Source organism: Bos indicus x Bos taurus, chromosome 16, assembly GCF_003369695.1.
Source record: "Bos indicus x Bos taurus breed Angus x Brahman F1 hybrid chromosome 16, Bos_hybrid_MaternalHap_v2.0, whole genome shotgun sequence".
Classification (NCBI taxonomy): domain Eukaryota; kingdom Metazoa; phylum Chordata; class Mammalia; order Artiodactyla; family Bovidae; genus Bos; species Bos indicus x Bos taurus.
Window position 1 is genome coordinate 28942768 of NC_040091.1, and position 15955 is coordinate 28958722.

The 15955-nt window shown below is 52.3% G+C and overlaps 1 protein-coding gene across 4 annotated transcripts in view; it reads left to right on the top strand.

The window, feature by feature from the left end:
* The window catches only part of STUM (stum, mechanosensory transduction mediator homolog), a 75712-nt gene extending 61716 nt beyond the window's left edge, over nt 1–13996 (top strand). For 2 of the 4 annotated variants that reach the window (XM_027564622.1, XM_027564619.1), the window contains exon 3: nt 13841–13996. In XM_027564622.1, coding sequence (XP_027420423.1) covers nt 13841–13923 — 83 coding nt within the window. In that variant the 3' untranslated portion in view covers nt 13924–13996. Of the gene's footprint in view, nt 1–290; nt 1400–13840 lie in introns of those variants that run through there. The other 2 variants (XM_027564621.1, XM_027564620.1) reach the window with 2 other exon arrangements.
* Nucleotides 13997–15955: the final 1959 nt, after the last annotated feature.

Below are 15955 nucleotides of genomic sequence, written 5' to 3' on the forward strand. Positions count from 1 at the left end.
AGGGGTGTGGATTCAGGAGCACATTGATAACCTTTCAACCCCCAGCAGGTCTGTAACAGAAATTCTCCTCTCATGTCTCCCCGACTAAACCCCAAAATCCACTCTCTTCATTCATACCCTGTTTCCCATTAAGAAGACAGCGCCCTTGGGAAAAGCTGGGCCACGGCTATAGCAGTCATTCACACGTCTGTGTGAATAAGTTCTAGCATATTCAAGTCCGGAGGCACTGCCTGGAGAAATGGTGAGGGAAGTGGGTGTCTGACCATCTCTCCTCTGCTTCTCCCTCACAGGCTACAAGGAGCAGGGCATCCCACAGCAGCTGTGAGCCCGGGCGAGCCGCTGAGAAGCCCGGTGCCCAGGAGGGCCACGTCAGGCAGCGGCCGGCCCGGGGTCTTCACGTGTTCTCTTCTGCCGCTTCCTGGGTTTGGAGTGGAAAGAAGGGCATTTGAGAATACTATTTATTTTGAAAACGCACCTGCTTTTCTCAGCAGGCTCTGAGAGCTGCCAGCTCCTCCTGCTGCTCCAGAGAGTCCTGTAGCACAGACACCCAGAGGGTATCTGGGTTGGGTGGGGAGTGGGGTGGAGGCGGGGATGCTGATGCAAGAAGCTGGAGTGCCCCAGGCTCGGGCCACCTCGCCTTGTCTGCTGCCCACCGTGAGGGTGTGCGGGGCGGCCAGGCCAGGCAGCAGTGACCCCGTCCAGGCGAGCAGGGCTCGTCAAGGGGCAGGACTGCAGTGGACACCTCCTCTGGGCCCCTGTGGGAGTGGTCTCCTGGGGCCAACATCCAGGCATGAGTAAGGATAGACAGATTCCTGCCTGGTGTGGAAAAGCCTGCTGTGCCCTCCTCTGTCGGCAGGGATGGGTCCCTATGGGTGTCTGCTGGCCCCATGGCTGCCCCCATCTCCTCGCTACTGAAGTCTCCAGGTCTGGGCGGATCTGACCTTTGTTTCCCTGGGAAGAAGGCAGTGGCTCCATTCCTGGGGCAAAATTGCTGGAATTGCCAGATGTTCATGTACAAGTTCACCAACCCAGGTCCACATGGGCAGCCTTCCCCATTACACTCAACACTGTCTGGGGCCCGTACTCCTTTCTCTGAAATCCTTAGGGCCGACAGGTCTCTGACTTCACACATTTTAGATCTGAGGAAGAGAAGAAACGTTTGCCATCCATTTCGTGACAGCCTGGCGGAGTCTGGACCTGCTCACACCATGAAACACGGGACCACTTCTGTAGAGGAGCATGTGAATAATCAGACTTATTAGAATCAATAAAACTGTAAATAGCTTCGCCTCAGTACAGGTCAGATTTTGCCACTAAATACGTAAGGGGAGAAAACTCACCATTTGAGAGCTTTAGGGGTTTTAGAATTGCAAATAATAATAATAATAATAATTGTGGACCCCTCTCTGAAAATCCTTCTTCTGCAAAAATCCTGCCAACAGAGGCATTCGGGTGACCTTGCTGGTGTTACACGGGGATTCCTCCTGTTGCAAAGGGATGATCGGGGCCTTTTCGACGCCCAAGTGATTGTTACAGTCACAACCACCCGAAGATGTCTGATTCAAGATCAATCAGCAATTAAGAGAAAGGAGATCTGAATGACAGTGACAAAGGAGACATTCACATGTCTGCTTTCTTTTCGTTTTCATTCTAACGTAGGGGTTGTTAAAATGTGGGACTGGCCCAAAGCCAAGTTTCTGGCCTCGCTGGACTGTGTGCCACGGGGTGTGTTTCTCTCCAAGGGGCTTTTCCTATCTATCAAGGACTCAGTCAGAATTTGGCCAGGGATGGAAGAGCGGCCTGTGGCGCTAGTGGTAACGAATCCACCTGCCAATGCAGGAGACAGAGACGCAGTTTCGATCCCTGAGTTGGGGGGTATCCCCTGGAGGAGGACACAGCAACCTACTCCAGTATTCTTGCCTGGAGAATCCCATGGACAGAGGAGCCTGGGGGCTATGGTCCATAGGGTCACAGAGAGTTGGACATGGCTGAAGCGAAGCAGCACAGAAGAGTGGCCTTTTCTGGTCGTTTTTCCCTTAATGGATGGAAAGGCTTGGGGAACCGGCAGCTGGGTAGGCCCCTCGCTCCACCGTGCGCCCCTTTGGGGGCCACTGCGTGCTTAGTCTCCGTTCCTATACTCTCCACCTGGGGCAGTGGCCCACCCACCCCATCCACCGAACTTTCTAGTTACAGTCCTGCTGGGAGGTGGGTCTCAGGCTCCCTGTGGCCTGGATAGCAAACCGGCATCCTTGAAGAAATGGAACTCCCTGAGCCACTTGCTGCCCCCCACCTCCACCCCGGGCCCTGAATCAGAGGTGGGCTCTCCACTCCTTGGCCTGATCCTACCCACCTCCCACCACCCCGTCCATCCCTTAGTTCTGAGGAGCTGCCTGGGGCCAGGTTACATGTTCTGGACACCTGGCAGTGTCTGTCTCTTACCCCTCCTTTCTTCCTGGCCTCAACCCAAGCCTTTGCAGCTTCTTTTCACGTTTAGAAGCCTCTGTGTTGTCAAGGCGTGGGATCGGATTTGGCTTTATCCAGAAAGTCAGAACCTTCTGCTGTGAGAAGACAGCATCCCCCAGGCCAAGAGGAGGGCAGGCTGGCGGCTGGTTGCTCTCGAGGAAGTGGCGTCGGAGCGCGGAGCCTCCCCTGGAGTCGGATAAAAACAGCTCCAGCAGAGGGAAGGAAGGACAGCCCACAGCCCGGCACCCCCAGATAGCTCCCCAGAGTTCGCAGTGACAGGTGTCAGGTGGAGGCAGCGCCCATAGGGAGAGGTGGGGCTTATTTTCCTGGCATGGCTGGGGGCGGCTGTGAGGGGGGTAAAGAAGAGCTAGCAATTTATGTCTCATGTTTACTGACACAATTCAGACATGAGGGGAGTTTTCTTGAGTGACAGGTGTCACCACGAGTCCCAGTGTGGGCTGGCTTCATGCAGGGGTGTGTGTGCCTGGAAGGACATCTCCCGTCCTACGCCCCCTCCCCCAGATCCTTCCCTTACCTGTGGCTGCTTCTCCCAACTTGAGAACACACCAGCCTCGGGAGGCAGGCCCTTTCCAGGTAGACCCCTGCCCATCTTCTGAACAATGAGTCTGTGAGGACTGCCCAAAATAGTGTGGATCAGCTCAAAATAGTTTCGTCATTGTCATTAGATAAGGAACAGCGGCCAGTGTACTCCAAGTCCTCTGAGCTGGCCGCTCAGGTGGTTAGCTTGTCCAGTTGCCAAGTTGTGTCTGACTCTTTGCAACCTTGTGGACTGCAACACGCCAGGCTTCCCTGTCCTTCACCATCTCCTGGAGTTTGCTCAAAGTCATGTCCACTGACCGTTAGATGGCCAGAGTTAATCTATGAAGCACCGGCCAACTGAAAAGCAGGAACCTTGTACGAGCAAGTGCTTGGTTGACACCCAACACTTTGGTTGGGTCTTGTCTCAAGGGTAATAGTCCAAAAACCCCAGGGTGCATTTCAGGTCCAGCCATAGATCAGTCAGAATTCCGTAGGACATTCCTAGGCCATGGGTACTCGGATCACAGGCACACAGAGAACCTCACAGTGAATGAGAAACTTGGATCAGAGTGGCAATTCCCTCGGGCTAGAGCAGGATCCTACAGCCAGCATGAGCCACCTGGCGGCCAGGGAGTGTCCTGTGGACAGTGGAGACAGTCCCCCTGGATCTTAAGATCTGAGTCCCCGACAAGACTTAGGGAAGGGCGCGGTCCCTGTGGGAGCCACAGGGACAGATGGCTCCTGGCTCCAGTCGGCACCCCTCCTGCCTTCTGTGGTGCTGGGGCAACAGGCAGGAGCCACCCCGCTGTGGCCTCGAAGCCAGCCTCTGGCTGTACGTGAGGGGAGGTGAGGAAGGGACATAGTGCCCTCCCGCTGCTGCCCTGGACCCAAGTGTCCGCCTGCTTGACAAGGACAGCCTCCAGACGCTGGGCCCTTGCCAGGCACTGTGTGGTGCATTTTGATCTCCCGTGACCCTTACCGAGTGGCGGGGGAGGTGGGGTGGGGATGGGGTGAAATTTCAGTGTGCCGGGTTTTCAAACGTCAGAACTGAGGCACCAAGAGAGGAGGCCACGGGTCCTGCATCACACGCTCATGGCATGGAGCTGACTTTAGTGGCTGAGAGGGAGTCCTCGGCAGTGGGGTGGGTGGTATCTGGCCCACTCAGCAGTAATAGGGCACCACCCTGCTGTCACCACCCCAGGCGGCCCCCAGACCCACGCTCCTCATTGAAGGCAGGCCCGAAGGGCGCCCCGCACTGCAGTGTAAGAGAACGGTGGAGCCGATGGGAGGGGCTGCCTCCTAACAGGCAGGAGTTTTCTCGCTTTTCAGCTTGCCTGAGTCCCTGGGCCTGAGCTGGGGCGGATCCCCTCCTGGGAGGAGAGCAGGCTGTGGGCTGCGGGCCCACCTCGGGATTTAATATACCAGCTGTTTTTATCACGTTAGTGACATGGCAAAGAAAGCCTCTTGTGCTGTGTAAACCACTTGGGGATGTAGAATTTAGATGTAAATTCTCCAGTTAGTGTCTGCAGGAGGTGTTCACTGTTACATTCCTCCCTGTTGCTGGTTGGTTTAGAGGATTTTCAACAGGCAGGGTGGAGGTGGCTGAGCCCTTTTTTGCTATGTTTTTTAAATTTTATTTATTTTTAATTGAAGGATAATTGCTTTACAATATTGTGTTGGTTTCTGCCAAACATCAACATGAATCAGCCATGGATATACCTATGTCCCCTCCCTCTTGAACCTTCTCCCACCGCCTTCTGCATCCCAAGGTGGCAGAGCACTTTTAAAGGACCAGTCCCCACTCCCCAGAGACCATGACCTCGTCTCTAGGATGAGCAGTTTGAAGCAGTTGCTGACCATTTGCTGACACACGCTCCTCCATGGAACCCAGCCTTTGTCTCCATGGGCTCCCTGTGCCAGCTTCCTGCAGTCCTATGAGTGGGGGCACCTGTTTTGATTTTGTGCATCAGCAAGCCCTCAGTGGGCACCAAATGGGCCAAGTAGGTCCTGAGCGTGGCTTTGGAGAAGCTGATCGAAGGTGCTGTCTTCCTGGCGAGCAGCATCCCAGGTGGGACGGCGAGGTGAGTGGAGATCGGAGAAGGGAGATGCTCTCCAAGGCCTAGGGCTGAGCCCCCAGAGAGCTTGGCATGTGCTGGAGGAGATAGGAAGCCAGGCTGTCAGCAGAAGGGAGGCTGAGGTCAGCATGAGTAGGTGGCGATGCTTGGGGGCCTGTATTTTTCATCACTTTTGTTCCCTTCAGATTCTTAGAACTTTAGAAAATTCTTGAACTCACAGAGCATGGAGGATTATGCTCAGATTCTCATAGATCCACCCCAAATCCCCTGTGGAGAGAGGACGAGCCCCTCGGGTGATGGGTGGGGAAAACCCCAAACCAAGGTGACCCCAAATGCCCCACAAGCCTGGAGAGGGTGAGTTCCACCCTCAGCACTCTGTCTTTCCTACTGCCTTGTGCCTCAGTTTAACCATCTGTAGCTTGGGTACAAGAAGGGGCTGGGCAACTGCCGTTCTTCCCATTTCTTTTGGAGCCAAAGGGCTTGGAGGCTGAGCCTTGCCAGGTGAGGGACAGGGAGAGGGAGCAGCAGGCCCCATGGATTCTTCCTAGTAAAACCGAAATACTGCCTGCCCTCCCCCGACAAATTCCACTCTCCCTTCCTGATCCTGTCCAGGGCAGGGAAGGGGGAGGTTGACGACAGGGTCCCACTCGTGTGTCCTGATTTCTGGTACAGGTTGCCTCTTGCCTTGGATCTAGCTGTGAAATCTCCATTCCCCACCCCTCTTCATCCCTTCCTGGATTTGTCCAAATGCCAACCACCCAGGCTGGTCCAGACTCCACGGTCCGCCTTCGCACCTGCACTTTCACCCTGGAGCGAGCAGAAGCACAGACACACGCACACCCCCGCCTGTGCACACACTCACACCCACACATAGCACACATGTGCACACACAGCTCCCTTCAGGCTGGGAGGAGGCAGGCCAGGGTCTGTCTGGAGACTCAGGGTTGGAAATTAATGTCTCCAGAGGAGCCCAGTGCCCCATCCGGGAACCGTCTCCCTCCAGCATGGGCTCTGGTGGATGGCACATTTGGCCTCATCCCATGCCCAGATACCCATGCTTTTTCTTCTCTCTCCAGGACCCCTGGTCTTGTATCTCTTCCTCCTAGGGTCCATGGGCTTAGCATCCCCACCCTACCAAACCTGGCTGTGCCCATCCCCACACTCAGTTTGGCCTCCTGTGGGGGGGTGGGGGGTCTGCTCAGAGAGAAGGAGACAATGGTCTCTTTCCCAGCTCTTGTAGGGCTGCATACAACCCTCTCTTTAAGGTCCTTTTCTGTTCCCACCTCCCCACTGCCAGCAGCCCAGGTACAGGAACCAGTAAGAAGAGAAGGGGGACAGAGGTCACATCTGCCCCCACTTTCTGGGTTAGCACTTGACCCCTGTGCCAAGCAGGGAGAGGGTGTTGGTGGTTGTAGGTGGCCTGGACAGCCTGTGGTAGCATGTGGCTGCCCCCCCTACACAGGCTAAGCTCCATATTGCTGTATGTGGTACCATTTAAAAAAAAAAAAACATATATAGAAAAAAGACAGATTCTGTGTGTCTCAGCAGAATTCATAACGAATACGTGTTGTATTTGATTTATAATTTCTGATACCATGACTGGCTTTGTTTGGGTCTCTCTTCTTTATGTTAGATGAATCACCGTACATTTCCATTGTTCTCCAGCAAGATCCACTCTCTGATCTCCCAGGGCTTTCTTGTCTCTCTTCCGTCCAGACAACTGGGAGCCTACCCCACCACCACAGACTTCCCCTGGGATCCAGTGCTCCTATATTTTCCAGCCCACTGCAACGACTGCAGCTTTCCTCCCTTCTGAGAGAGGAAGAAAGCTTTAATGTCACAGACCTAGGGAAGTTTCCAGACTTACCTTGGCCCAAACCTTGCAGTCTGGGGCCCAGCCCTGCCTGCAACTTAGCTCCCCCATATCCTCATAACCGTGCCCACCTCCCCAGTGCCCACCTTGGCAGACCTGCCTGACCTGGCTGAGTCTCCACAGCACCGTCTAGGCGCTCACTGAGGAGGGTTCCAATTTCTCCAGCCTTCTCCCGGCTTTAAATGCGTCCTTCAAGCACCATTACTGTACATGTATTGAAAAATACCATGTATGACAATAAAAACTTGTGTACATATCTCCATGTACATATTTATATATTCCTATTATAAATATAGAAAGCATGGCATCTCTTTGACATTCCAAGTTTGTGGTTTTTTTTTTTTAATCCCCAAACGATGGCTTTGGAAACCTTTTCTTCCTTTCCTTCTTTTCTATGTAATAAACATTCATGTGACCTTTCTGATGGCTTCTCACCTGCCTGTGTCCTCTCGAGCTCATAACTGGACAGACCTCTGGCCCTGGAGTGCCTCCCTCCCATTCCCTCGGCAGTGTTTGCGGCTGGCGTCCTTCCTGCTGTGAAGGTTGCCCTTCTCCAAGATGGGCCTTGCCTTCCTTTAGACTTCTTCCTCAACCCCTTTTCCTGGGAGGGTTGGGCAAGTTAGTTCTCAAAGGCCCACATGTTTGGTAATCTGATCCCTTTGTAACCGCAAGTTGGTGAGTTAAATTGAGCACGGTGCCCAGACTGGGCTCACCAAGAATGGGGGCACAGATGAAACTCATTTCCTTCTCTTGATTGGAGACCAGTTGATGAGGGACATGTGTGTGGCATACTCATTCGTCCAAGTCTCCTATGTAAATGAGAAGCAGAATAGGGGTGCTTAGGGGAACTTACAACTCGCTGTTAAGCTGCAGCAAGGGCCTGGTTGAACCAATGTTACTTACCTTGGAGGGAATTTCAGGGCACGGCCGGTGGCCCTGCCTATGTTCTCTGTAATAATTGGATGAAGACCTGCAGAGCTTATCAAATTTGTGGATGAAGGGAACTAAATCTATTAGACAAATCAGAATTCAAAAAGCTCTTGGCAGGCAGAGGCCATATAACAAGATGAAATCTAATAACGTTAAATGAGGAAGTCGTGCTTGGAATTAAGAAGGCTCCAGACTCTCCCTGGTGCCCAGGGAGGCATACGACAGGTGGCTCGACATTCAGGAGCACTGAGTGTGGATGATGGAACAGACTGTCTGATTTCACATGCCTTGGGAGCAGCAGAGAAACCCCGCATCTGTAGAGCTGCATTCAGTCCCGGGGGGCATGGGAGGCGAGTCCCCGGGTGTCACCCCAGTACTCACACCCAAGGGCAAGGCCTTGCTTCTCTCACTGTTTCCTCACATCACTCCAGGACCCCACGGGTCACCAATCTGGTCCTGGTCCTCTGGCTGGGGCTATTCTTGTGTGGCTACTGAGAGATGCTGCCATCTCAGGGCCTCGGTGATGCTGTTGCCCCAAAGAGTGAATATGCCACAAAGTACAACCTTGCAGGGAGACGTCAGTCTCAACCTCAGGGACCCTTCAAGGCCCCAGAAATGGCATCTGAGCCTAAGGGTTGGCTTTTGTTTGCTGTTGTTTAGTTGCTAAGTCATGTCTTTGCAACCCCTTGGACGGTAGCCCACCAGGCTCCTCTGTCCATGGGATTTCTCAGGCAAGAATACTGGAGCAGGTTATTATTTCCTTCTCCAGGGGAATCTTCTTGACCCAAGGATCGAACCCATATTTTCTGCATTGGCAGGCAGATTCTTTACCACTGAGCCACCTGGGAAGCCCAAGGGTTGACTTTAGTCACTGCTAAAACCAGGATGCAAAGCCTGAGGTAACATAATGACCCAAGATATTCACGGTCACCCAGACCCCGCCTAAGGGGCATTTCTTGACCATGTGCATCTTCTGGTACTTGCTGTGCTCAACTTATGCCAGAAATGCTCTTGGCCAGAGACTTCTTCCTGCAGAGGGTTCCGGCTTCAGACCGGCTGATGGGAAGGTGCAGTGGAGATGAAGCTAGCAGCACCCTCCAGCCCTGCTGCGTCACAGGAAAGAACCCTCAGGGGCACCGAGATCTCCTCTCCCCTCCCAGCCCCCATCTGCTCATGTTCAGGAGGGGTGACCTGGTTGAAGCCTCCAGCGCTTCTCCTAGAGGGTGAGGAAAGGGGTCCCCCACAGAGATAGTTCTCCTCAGACCCAGAAGGAAGGGGCTGTGACAAACATAAAGGCAACCACTCCCCAGAAATCTCCGCATTCTCAGACCGAAGGCTCTGAGACAGGTTTGCAGTTGCTGTGGTCAGTCCCAGCAGGGGATGTGGGAAGATGCTCTGGGGATGGGAGGCAGGGTGGGTGGGAGGGCCGTGGCTGGGTTTATAGACTGGGTTTCGGATCTATTCTGAAGATGCGTGGCCCACGGAGCCGGAAGGGAACAGAAACCTAGGGCAGAGTGTCCTGGGAGCAAGGACTTGGCTAAGATTTGTTATTACCAGTAAGAGGGACTCCACTTATATCAGTTTATGGGAAAGAAGAGTGGAGTGGAGGGAGGGAGGGTAGAAAGCAGCAGGCCTGGGCAGCTCCTTGAGCGGGAAGGTGTGGCCTAAATGCACAGCTCCTCTTTCAGTCCCCAGCTGGCCAGTGGCCTGAGGTGCTGGAGGATGGCTGCCAGCTGGGTCACTGAGACCTTCTCACACAGCAACATAAACTGGGAATTACTGAAATGGTCACTTGGCTGGTAGGAGGAGGAGAAGTGGGACCTTCCCTCCAAAAAAGGAGACAGCAGTGTCTGGCCATGTGAGTGGGGTACTCTTTCAGAGTAGCCCCCTCGTCCTGGGCTCAGGACACCTTGGGCACTTCTGGTGTCCACCCACTTCCTGGCTCCTCCAGGGCACAGCTGTGCAGCTGTTCCTGTGGCCTTGCGGCCCTGAGTGTCCTTGTGGAAAGCCTGGAAACCTGAATGGGCCCTGGAGTAGTGCCCCCTCCAGCCACAAGTCTGAGTCCAGGCCCCCTGATGGGTTCTGGCTGGCTCTGTGGAGGGTAATGGGGGGGTGGAGGCTGTGCTCAGAGCAGGAGCCGGCAGCTGTCTCTCCAGTCAGCCTGGTGGATATTTATACTTTCATCAAAAATAGCTACGTTAAAAAAAAAAAAAGACTCTAGAAAGCAAAGAAACTTTTAAAACTGGGAATGTTGTCAGTGGAGGAAATAAGCACTTTCCAAACACTTAGAAGCTGTCTCCATCTCCTGAGGTTCCAGGCCAGGAGGGGAACCCAGCAGTCAGGGGAAAGAGCATCACCTCTGCTGTTGGTTTCAAGTTTCTGGGGAAACTTGACACATGTCCAGAATCTTTTTGAAGGAGCTGAGGTGGTGACATATAGATTTTATTGCGAAGAGATCAGTTCTGTGGCTTTAGGCATGGCAGTGCCCCTAGAGTCTGCAGCCTGCTCCCTCTCTCTGAGTGGAGGACAGCCCTCCTCCTCTCTCCATTCAAATCCTCCCTGGCTCTCAGGGCCCAGCTCAGGAACCACATCCATCGTGGTGGAGGATGCAAGACTGGGATCTTGTTTGCTCTGCTGTCCACCCGCCCTTCCCAGGGGCCAGCTCCTCCCCCGCTTGGCCCATGGGATTCTGGGAAAGACGTTCACTCACAAAATCACCCCACCCCAGACAGGCCTGTCCTGCGGGTTAGGGACAGGCTATGGTGGATTAATCCGCAGAAATCCAGGTCCTTCCTGCCCGGGGCCCTCAGCAGTGAAAGTGTGGAGTTCTAACCACTGAACGGCCGAGGAATCCCCCTGAGATCTTCCTAACTAGAGTACTGCTGCTAAGTCGCTTCAGTCGTGTCCGACTCTGTGCGACCCCATAGACGGCAGCTCACCAGGCTCCCCCATCCATGGGATTTTCTAGGCAAAAGTACTGGAGTGGGGTGCCATTGCCTTCTCCGAACTAGAGTACAGGAAAGCTTTTTCCCCTCTTTGGTCTTGAGGCAGTGGTTTGTCAGCCCAAAGCGACCAATGGCCAAGGTCCCCCACCCGCCCCCTCAACATGGAGTCATGAGAATGAAGCAAGACGTCAGCAACAAGGGGAAGAGCGGAGATGAGAGAGGGATGGAGGGTGTCACCCCCATCACCTCCAGGCAGCAGCGGCCCTGCCCACAGGACAGTTTAAATGCGTGAGCCACCTGTGAGGTCCTCACAGATGAGGAGGAGCTTGAGCTCCTCTCCCTCCCCGACTCCTTGCATTTTTTTCCTTTTTTCCTTTCCATAAACTGGTCCAAGTTGAGGTTCTCTAACAAGAAAAAAACCCTACGTAAATATTTGTTCCCAAAGCCTCGTGTGACTCATCCTGTCCTCACTGATCTTCCCAACTATGAAGAGCCACCCTCTATGGAGCTTCTACAACGTCTCACACACAGACAAAATCCTTACATACGTCACACGCTCACACACACACATGAGCCCACACCAGGCCTGAGCACACGTGTGGTTGCCTCCTCCTTCTGACAAGTGGTGTGTCTAGCTCTTACAGGTTTTCATCTCTTCCAGCCCTGTTCTCCCGGATTCCCACTCCCCCCGACCCCACCTATCTCAACAGTGACGGAGAACAGTCTTTATACGAAAAAAATGTAGGTGTAAATATGCACATGATTTTAATGAAAACTTTTTCACTTCAGTGAAAAGTTCCAGGGAATTCCCTGGTGGTCCAATGGTTAGGGCTTGGTGCTTTTACTACCAGGATTCAGGTTCAAGCCCTGGTCAGGGAACTAAGATACTGCAAAAATCGAGGTGCTGCCGAATCAATCATCAATAAACAAATAAAAATGAAAAGTTCCAGAAAAGGTTAACACACATGCAAAAAAACCCTTTTCTCTTCCCACCTAGGAAGGATTGTAAGTGTGGACCCTCCGGGTGGATGCAGGGCCTTTGAGCACGTGACGAGGCACCAAAAGCATGCTGGGAGTTGCTCTCTGGTTACCAAGAGGCCAGTTAAGGAATAAGAAACTAAGGCTGAAGGCTCAGGACTTAGGTCTAAGCTCCTCCTTATTAGTCCTTGTGAAGACAGAACACAGAGGTTAGTTTCCCAAAGTCCCTGGGAATTCTCTGCGATTGTAGACACTCAGCTACTGTCCTGCCATCCAGCCCCACAAAATTCTCCGCAAAGCGAAGCCAGTGGCCCCAGTCACTTCACAGAGGGAGCTAGGTTTCTCAGACATGACACTCTCCCCCAAATAACACCAGCTCCAGTAATATTTTTATTTCTCGCATGCCATCTCTGGCCCTGTTCCAGGGAGATTTCATTGCATGGGGAAGGTGGAATTAGAAGCAGCAAGTTGTTAATTGACATGAAGCACACCTGCATATTGGCCCCCTCTTCCCACCTCCCACCTTCTACCTAAAAAAGGAAATATTCTGTGCCAAAGATCCTCTCAGAACCCAGTACAGAAGTAAAGTTTGTGTCCATTGGCTTCCTGCCCATCTGAAGTGCTGGATGCTAGCCATGAAAATAAGAACAAACCAACAGGCCTAGGGGCTCAAAGAATTTCATTTGGACAGGAACGAATCGAGACCAAAAGACAGCAAACATATGGAAGAAGGTCAACAGCCAAGCATCAGGAAGCAGTGGTGGCCTGACAAGGATTTCCAAAATGTCTCTCAACTTCGGAGAAAGCATTACCTACAGGCTCTGTTCTCTCTTTGTTGTGCAACCCAAAAGGCATTGTTTGCTGTAGCCGTATGGCAGCCCCGAGTCGTGAAGCCCCGGGTCACTGGAGGCGAATCTGGGAACTTCTAAGGGAGTCACACTTTGCACAGGTGGGGAGTGCTGCGTGTGCCAAGGACCACAAAAGAAGATCATTGGCCTCGCCTGCTGCCTTGGCCTTGAGGTCTCAGCCTGGCAATTGGTCTAGCCTGCACCAGGGAGGAGGCCTGCCCTGAGCACCCAGTTGGAATGATCTAATTCTCTACTGACAGTAGTGTGGTTTGAGTGGTGAAAGTCAAGACTATCCCATTCAGTCTTCCCTGGTGGCACAGTGGATAAGAACCTGCCTGCCAATGCAAGAGACACGGGTTCAATCCCTGGTCCGGGAAGATTCCACATGCCTTGGAGCTAAGCCCATGAGCCACAACTACTTAGCCTGCGTGCTGCAATTACTGAAGCTCACTCGCCTAGAGCCTGTGCTCCACAACAAGAGAAGACACACCGGTGAGAAGCCTGCGCACTGCAACGAAGAATATCCCCTGCTCACTACAACTGGAGAGAGCCTGAGCAAAGTAATGAAGGCCCAGCTCAACCAAAAAAATCAAATAAATAAAAATTTTTAAAAAGACCATCCTATTCAAAATTCACCTCCCCAGATTGCTTTCCAGATTCACTTCCTGTCAGTCACTCCATATCACATCCTCCCCTGGATCCAGGCAGCCCTACTGGTTTTGCAGGATTTGATGTATAAAACTTGAGCCTTTAAGTGTATCTTTTTCAGTATAAGGCAGGTAAACATGAAAGCATATTTGTTAGTTGAAAACTATGAATGTCAAGTGGCTCTTTGTAAAATCTTAGAGTTGGGAGGGAGCTTGGAGGTCATGGTGCCCAATCCCCTACCTTTTCTAAGAATTCCTGCCTCCCATCTGCCAGATGATTGGTCAAGGGACTTTTATGTAAATTCCTCTAATGACCAGGGACTCACTAGCTTGTTCCTCTGGGGGATGGAAAGAGTTGGTTGAGTCATAACCTACTTCCCTGTAACTTCTCCCCATCAGTTCCAGTGGTCCCTCCAGAACTAAAGAATGGGGATGAGATGGGATGCAGGAGGTCCTCTCCCTCTTCGACGAGACAGGCAGCCCCTCAGTCATCTGAGGGTGTCTCTCTTGTCTCTATCTCCCCTTCTCTTCTCTTCTGCAGAGTATGTGCCTTTGGTCCTTTCAACCAACACCCACATGACCTGGATTTCTGGACATGCCCATATTTTGAACAAGAAATCCTAGTTCCTCAAAAAAAATGTGTTTGGGGCTTCCCTGGTGGCTCAGTGGTAAAGAATTTGCCTGCCAATGCAGGAGATGGGAGTTTAACCCCTGACCCAAGAAGATCCCACATGCCTTGGAGCAACTAAGCCCGTGTGCCACAACTTTTGAGCCTGTGCTCTAGCACCCAGGAGCCGCAACTACTGAGCCCATGTGCCGTAACTACTGAAGCTTGCATGTCCTAGAAACTGGGCTCCGCAACAAGAGAAGTCACTGCGGTGAGAATTCTGCACACTGAAACTAGAGAGTAGCTCCCACTCGCCACAACTAGAGAAAAGCCCCAGCAGCAACGAAGACCCAGCGCAGCTCCCCCCAAAACAAATAAATAAAATTATTTTTTTAATGTGTTTTGATTGCTGTTGAACATGTGTGTGTGTGTGTGTCAGTGTATGGATTGCGTGTCTCACCAACACGGTTGCAAGCCCCAGTGCCCCACCACCCAGTGCCTTGAGATTAGAAAAGAGCCAGGGAACCCACAGCTCTGTCCTTACAACTCTCACCTCACTGCCCAACACAGATTTAGATACACCCATGAAATAATGAGTCCCTGGCACCCACCTTGGCTTCCCTTCCTGAGTGATTGGAACCCCAGTTCAAAGCAGGTGCAGGTCTAAGACCCTACACACCCAACACCCCCAGCTCTGAGGGGCCTGAGCCTGCAGGTGCTAGAACTTTCAGACCTGCCACTTCCGGGACCTTCACTTTGTTCTCTCCTGAGTGAACTGGTCAACAGAAGGAGCCTCTTCCACAGCCACTGTCGCCTACCAGAGGCGGTGAGAAAAGAGAGACAGTGGAGGAGGGCGATGATGGTCGGGAGGACTCCGGGTCGTTTCTGGAAGGCCCTGCTGCGGGAAAGCCCGTGGCTATTTCATCAGAGAAGGGGCTCTAGTCAATCTAGTGCAAGGGGAGCCAGACACTGGGTGGGGAGAAGAGAGGAAGAAGCTTAAAGTAAAGAAGGGGCCCCAGAGAGAGAATTCATGGCCAGAGATTTTGCGGAGGAAATAGGGTAGGAGGGAGAGAGGGAATGTCCAGGATCCTATTCCTTTCTTTTCTAAACTTAGAAGCAAGTCAAAATGTTCCTTTCTAATAATCTGAAAGAGAAGACAGGTTGAAGTGTGAATGAGGTGACCAATCTGGGACTAAACTCCCTGAATCAGATTGTTTCAACTTCACAGCAGAGAAATGTTAGTACCTCCTTACTGGCTCCAAGATAATTCTGATGTCAACTCTAGAAAAGGAGCTCGAGGGGGGAAAATTGTATTCAGGCATTCATCACAGACAAATATGCCCAATTCTCAACTACAGAATTGTGTAGTATTTTAACAATGTAAATGCAATTCATTTAAATAAATAAAAGAAGGAGGCATATACAAAACAAACAAAACCCCCAAATGTTCTTCTCTCCTGTCTCTGATTGGGGTAACGCAGTGGGAAAGAGCAGGACCCCTGAGCTACTAACTCGCTGGGTAAGCCGATGCCTGTCTGTGATGTCTCTGAGTATTGGTGTATCTTTCAGGCGTACCAACCAGAGAAGCCGAACCAGTGGGACACATAGTTAGCAAGGAATTGGCTCAGGCGACTGTGGCAAATCTCATCATTTTGGGGCTGGCCACCCGGAAGGGCAGGCTGGAGCTCTTGGGCATGAGCGGAAACTGCCACAGGTGACGTTTCTTTCCCTGGAAGTCTCAGTTCTGCTCCTCCGGCCTGTCAACTGATGGAAACTGGCCCTCCCAGGTTATCCCTGGGGGACCACTTGGCAACCCACTCCAGTATTCTTGCCTGGAGAATCCCCGGGAACAGAAGAGACTGGCAGGCCACAGTCCATGGGGTGACAGAGTCAGTTACGACTGACGCAACTTAGCACACACCCAGGTCATCGAGGATAGTCTTCCTTACTTTAAGGTTCACCGATGATGGAATTTAAACACAGCTATAAAATACCTTCACAGAAACATGAGGTAGCCTCACAGAATTTGGTTTCTGTAATTAATAACTG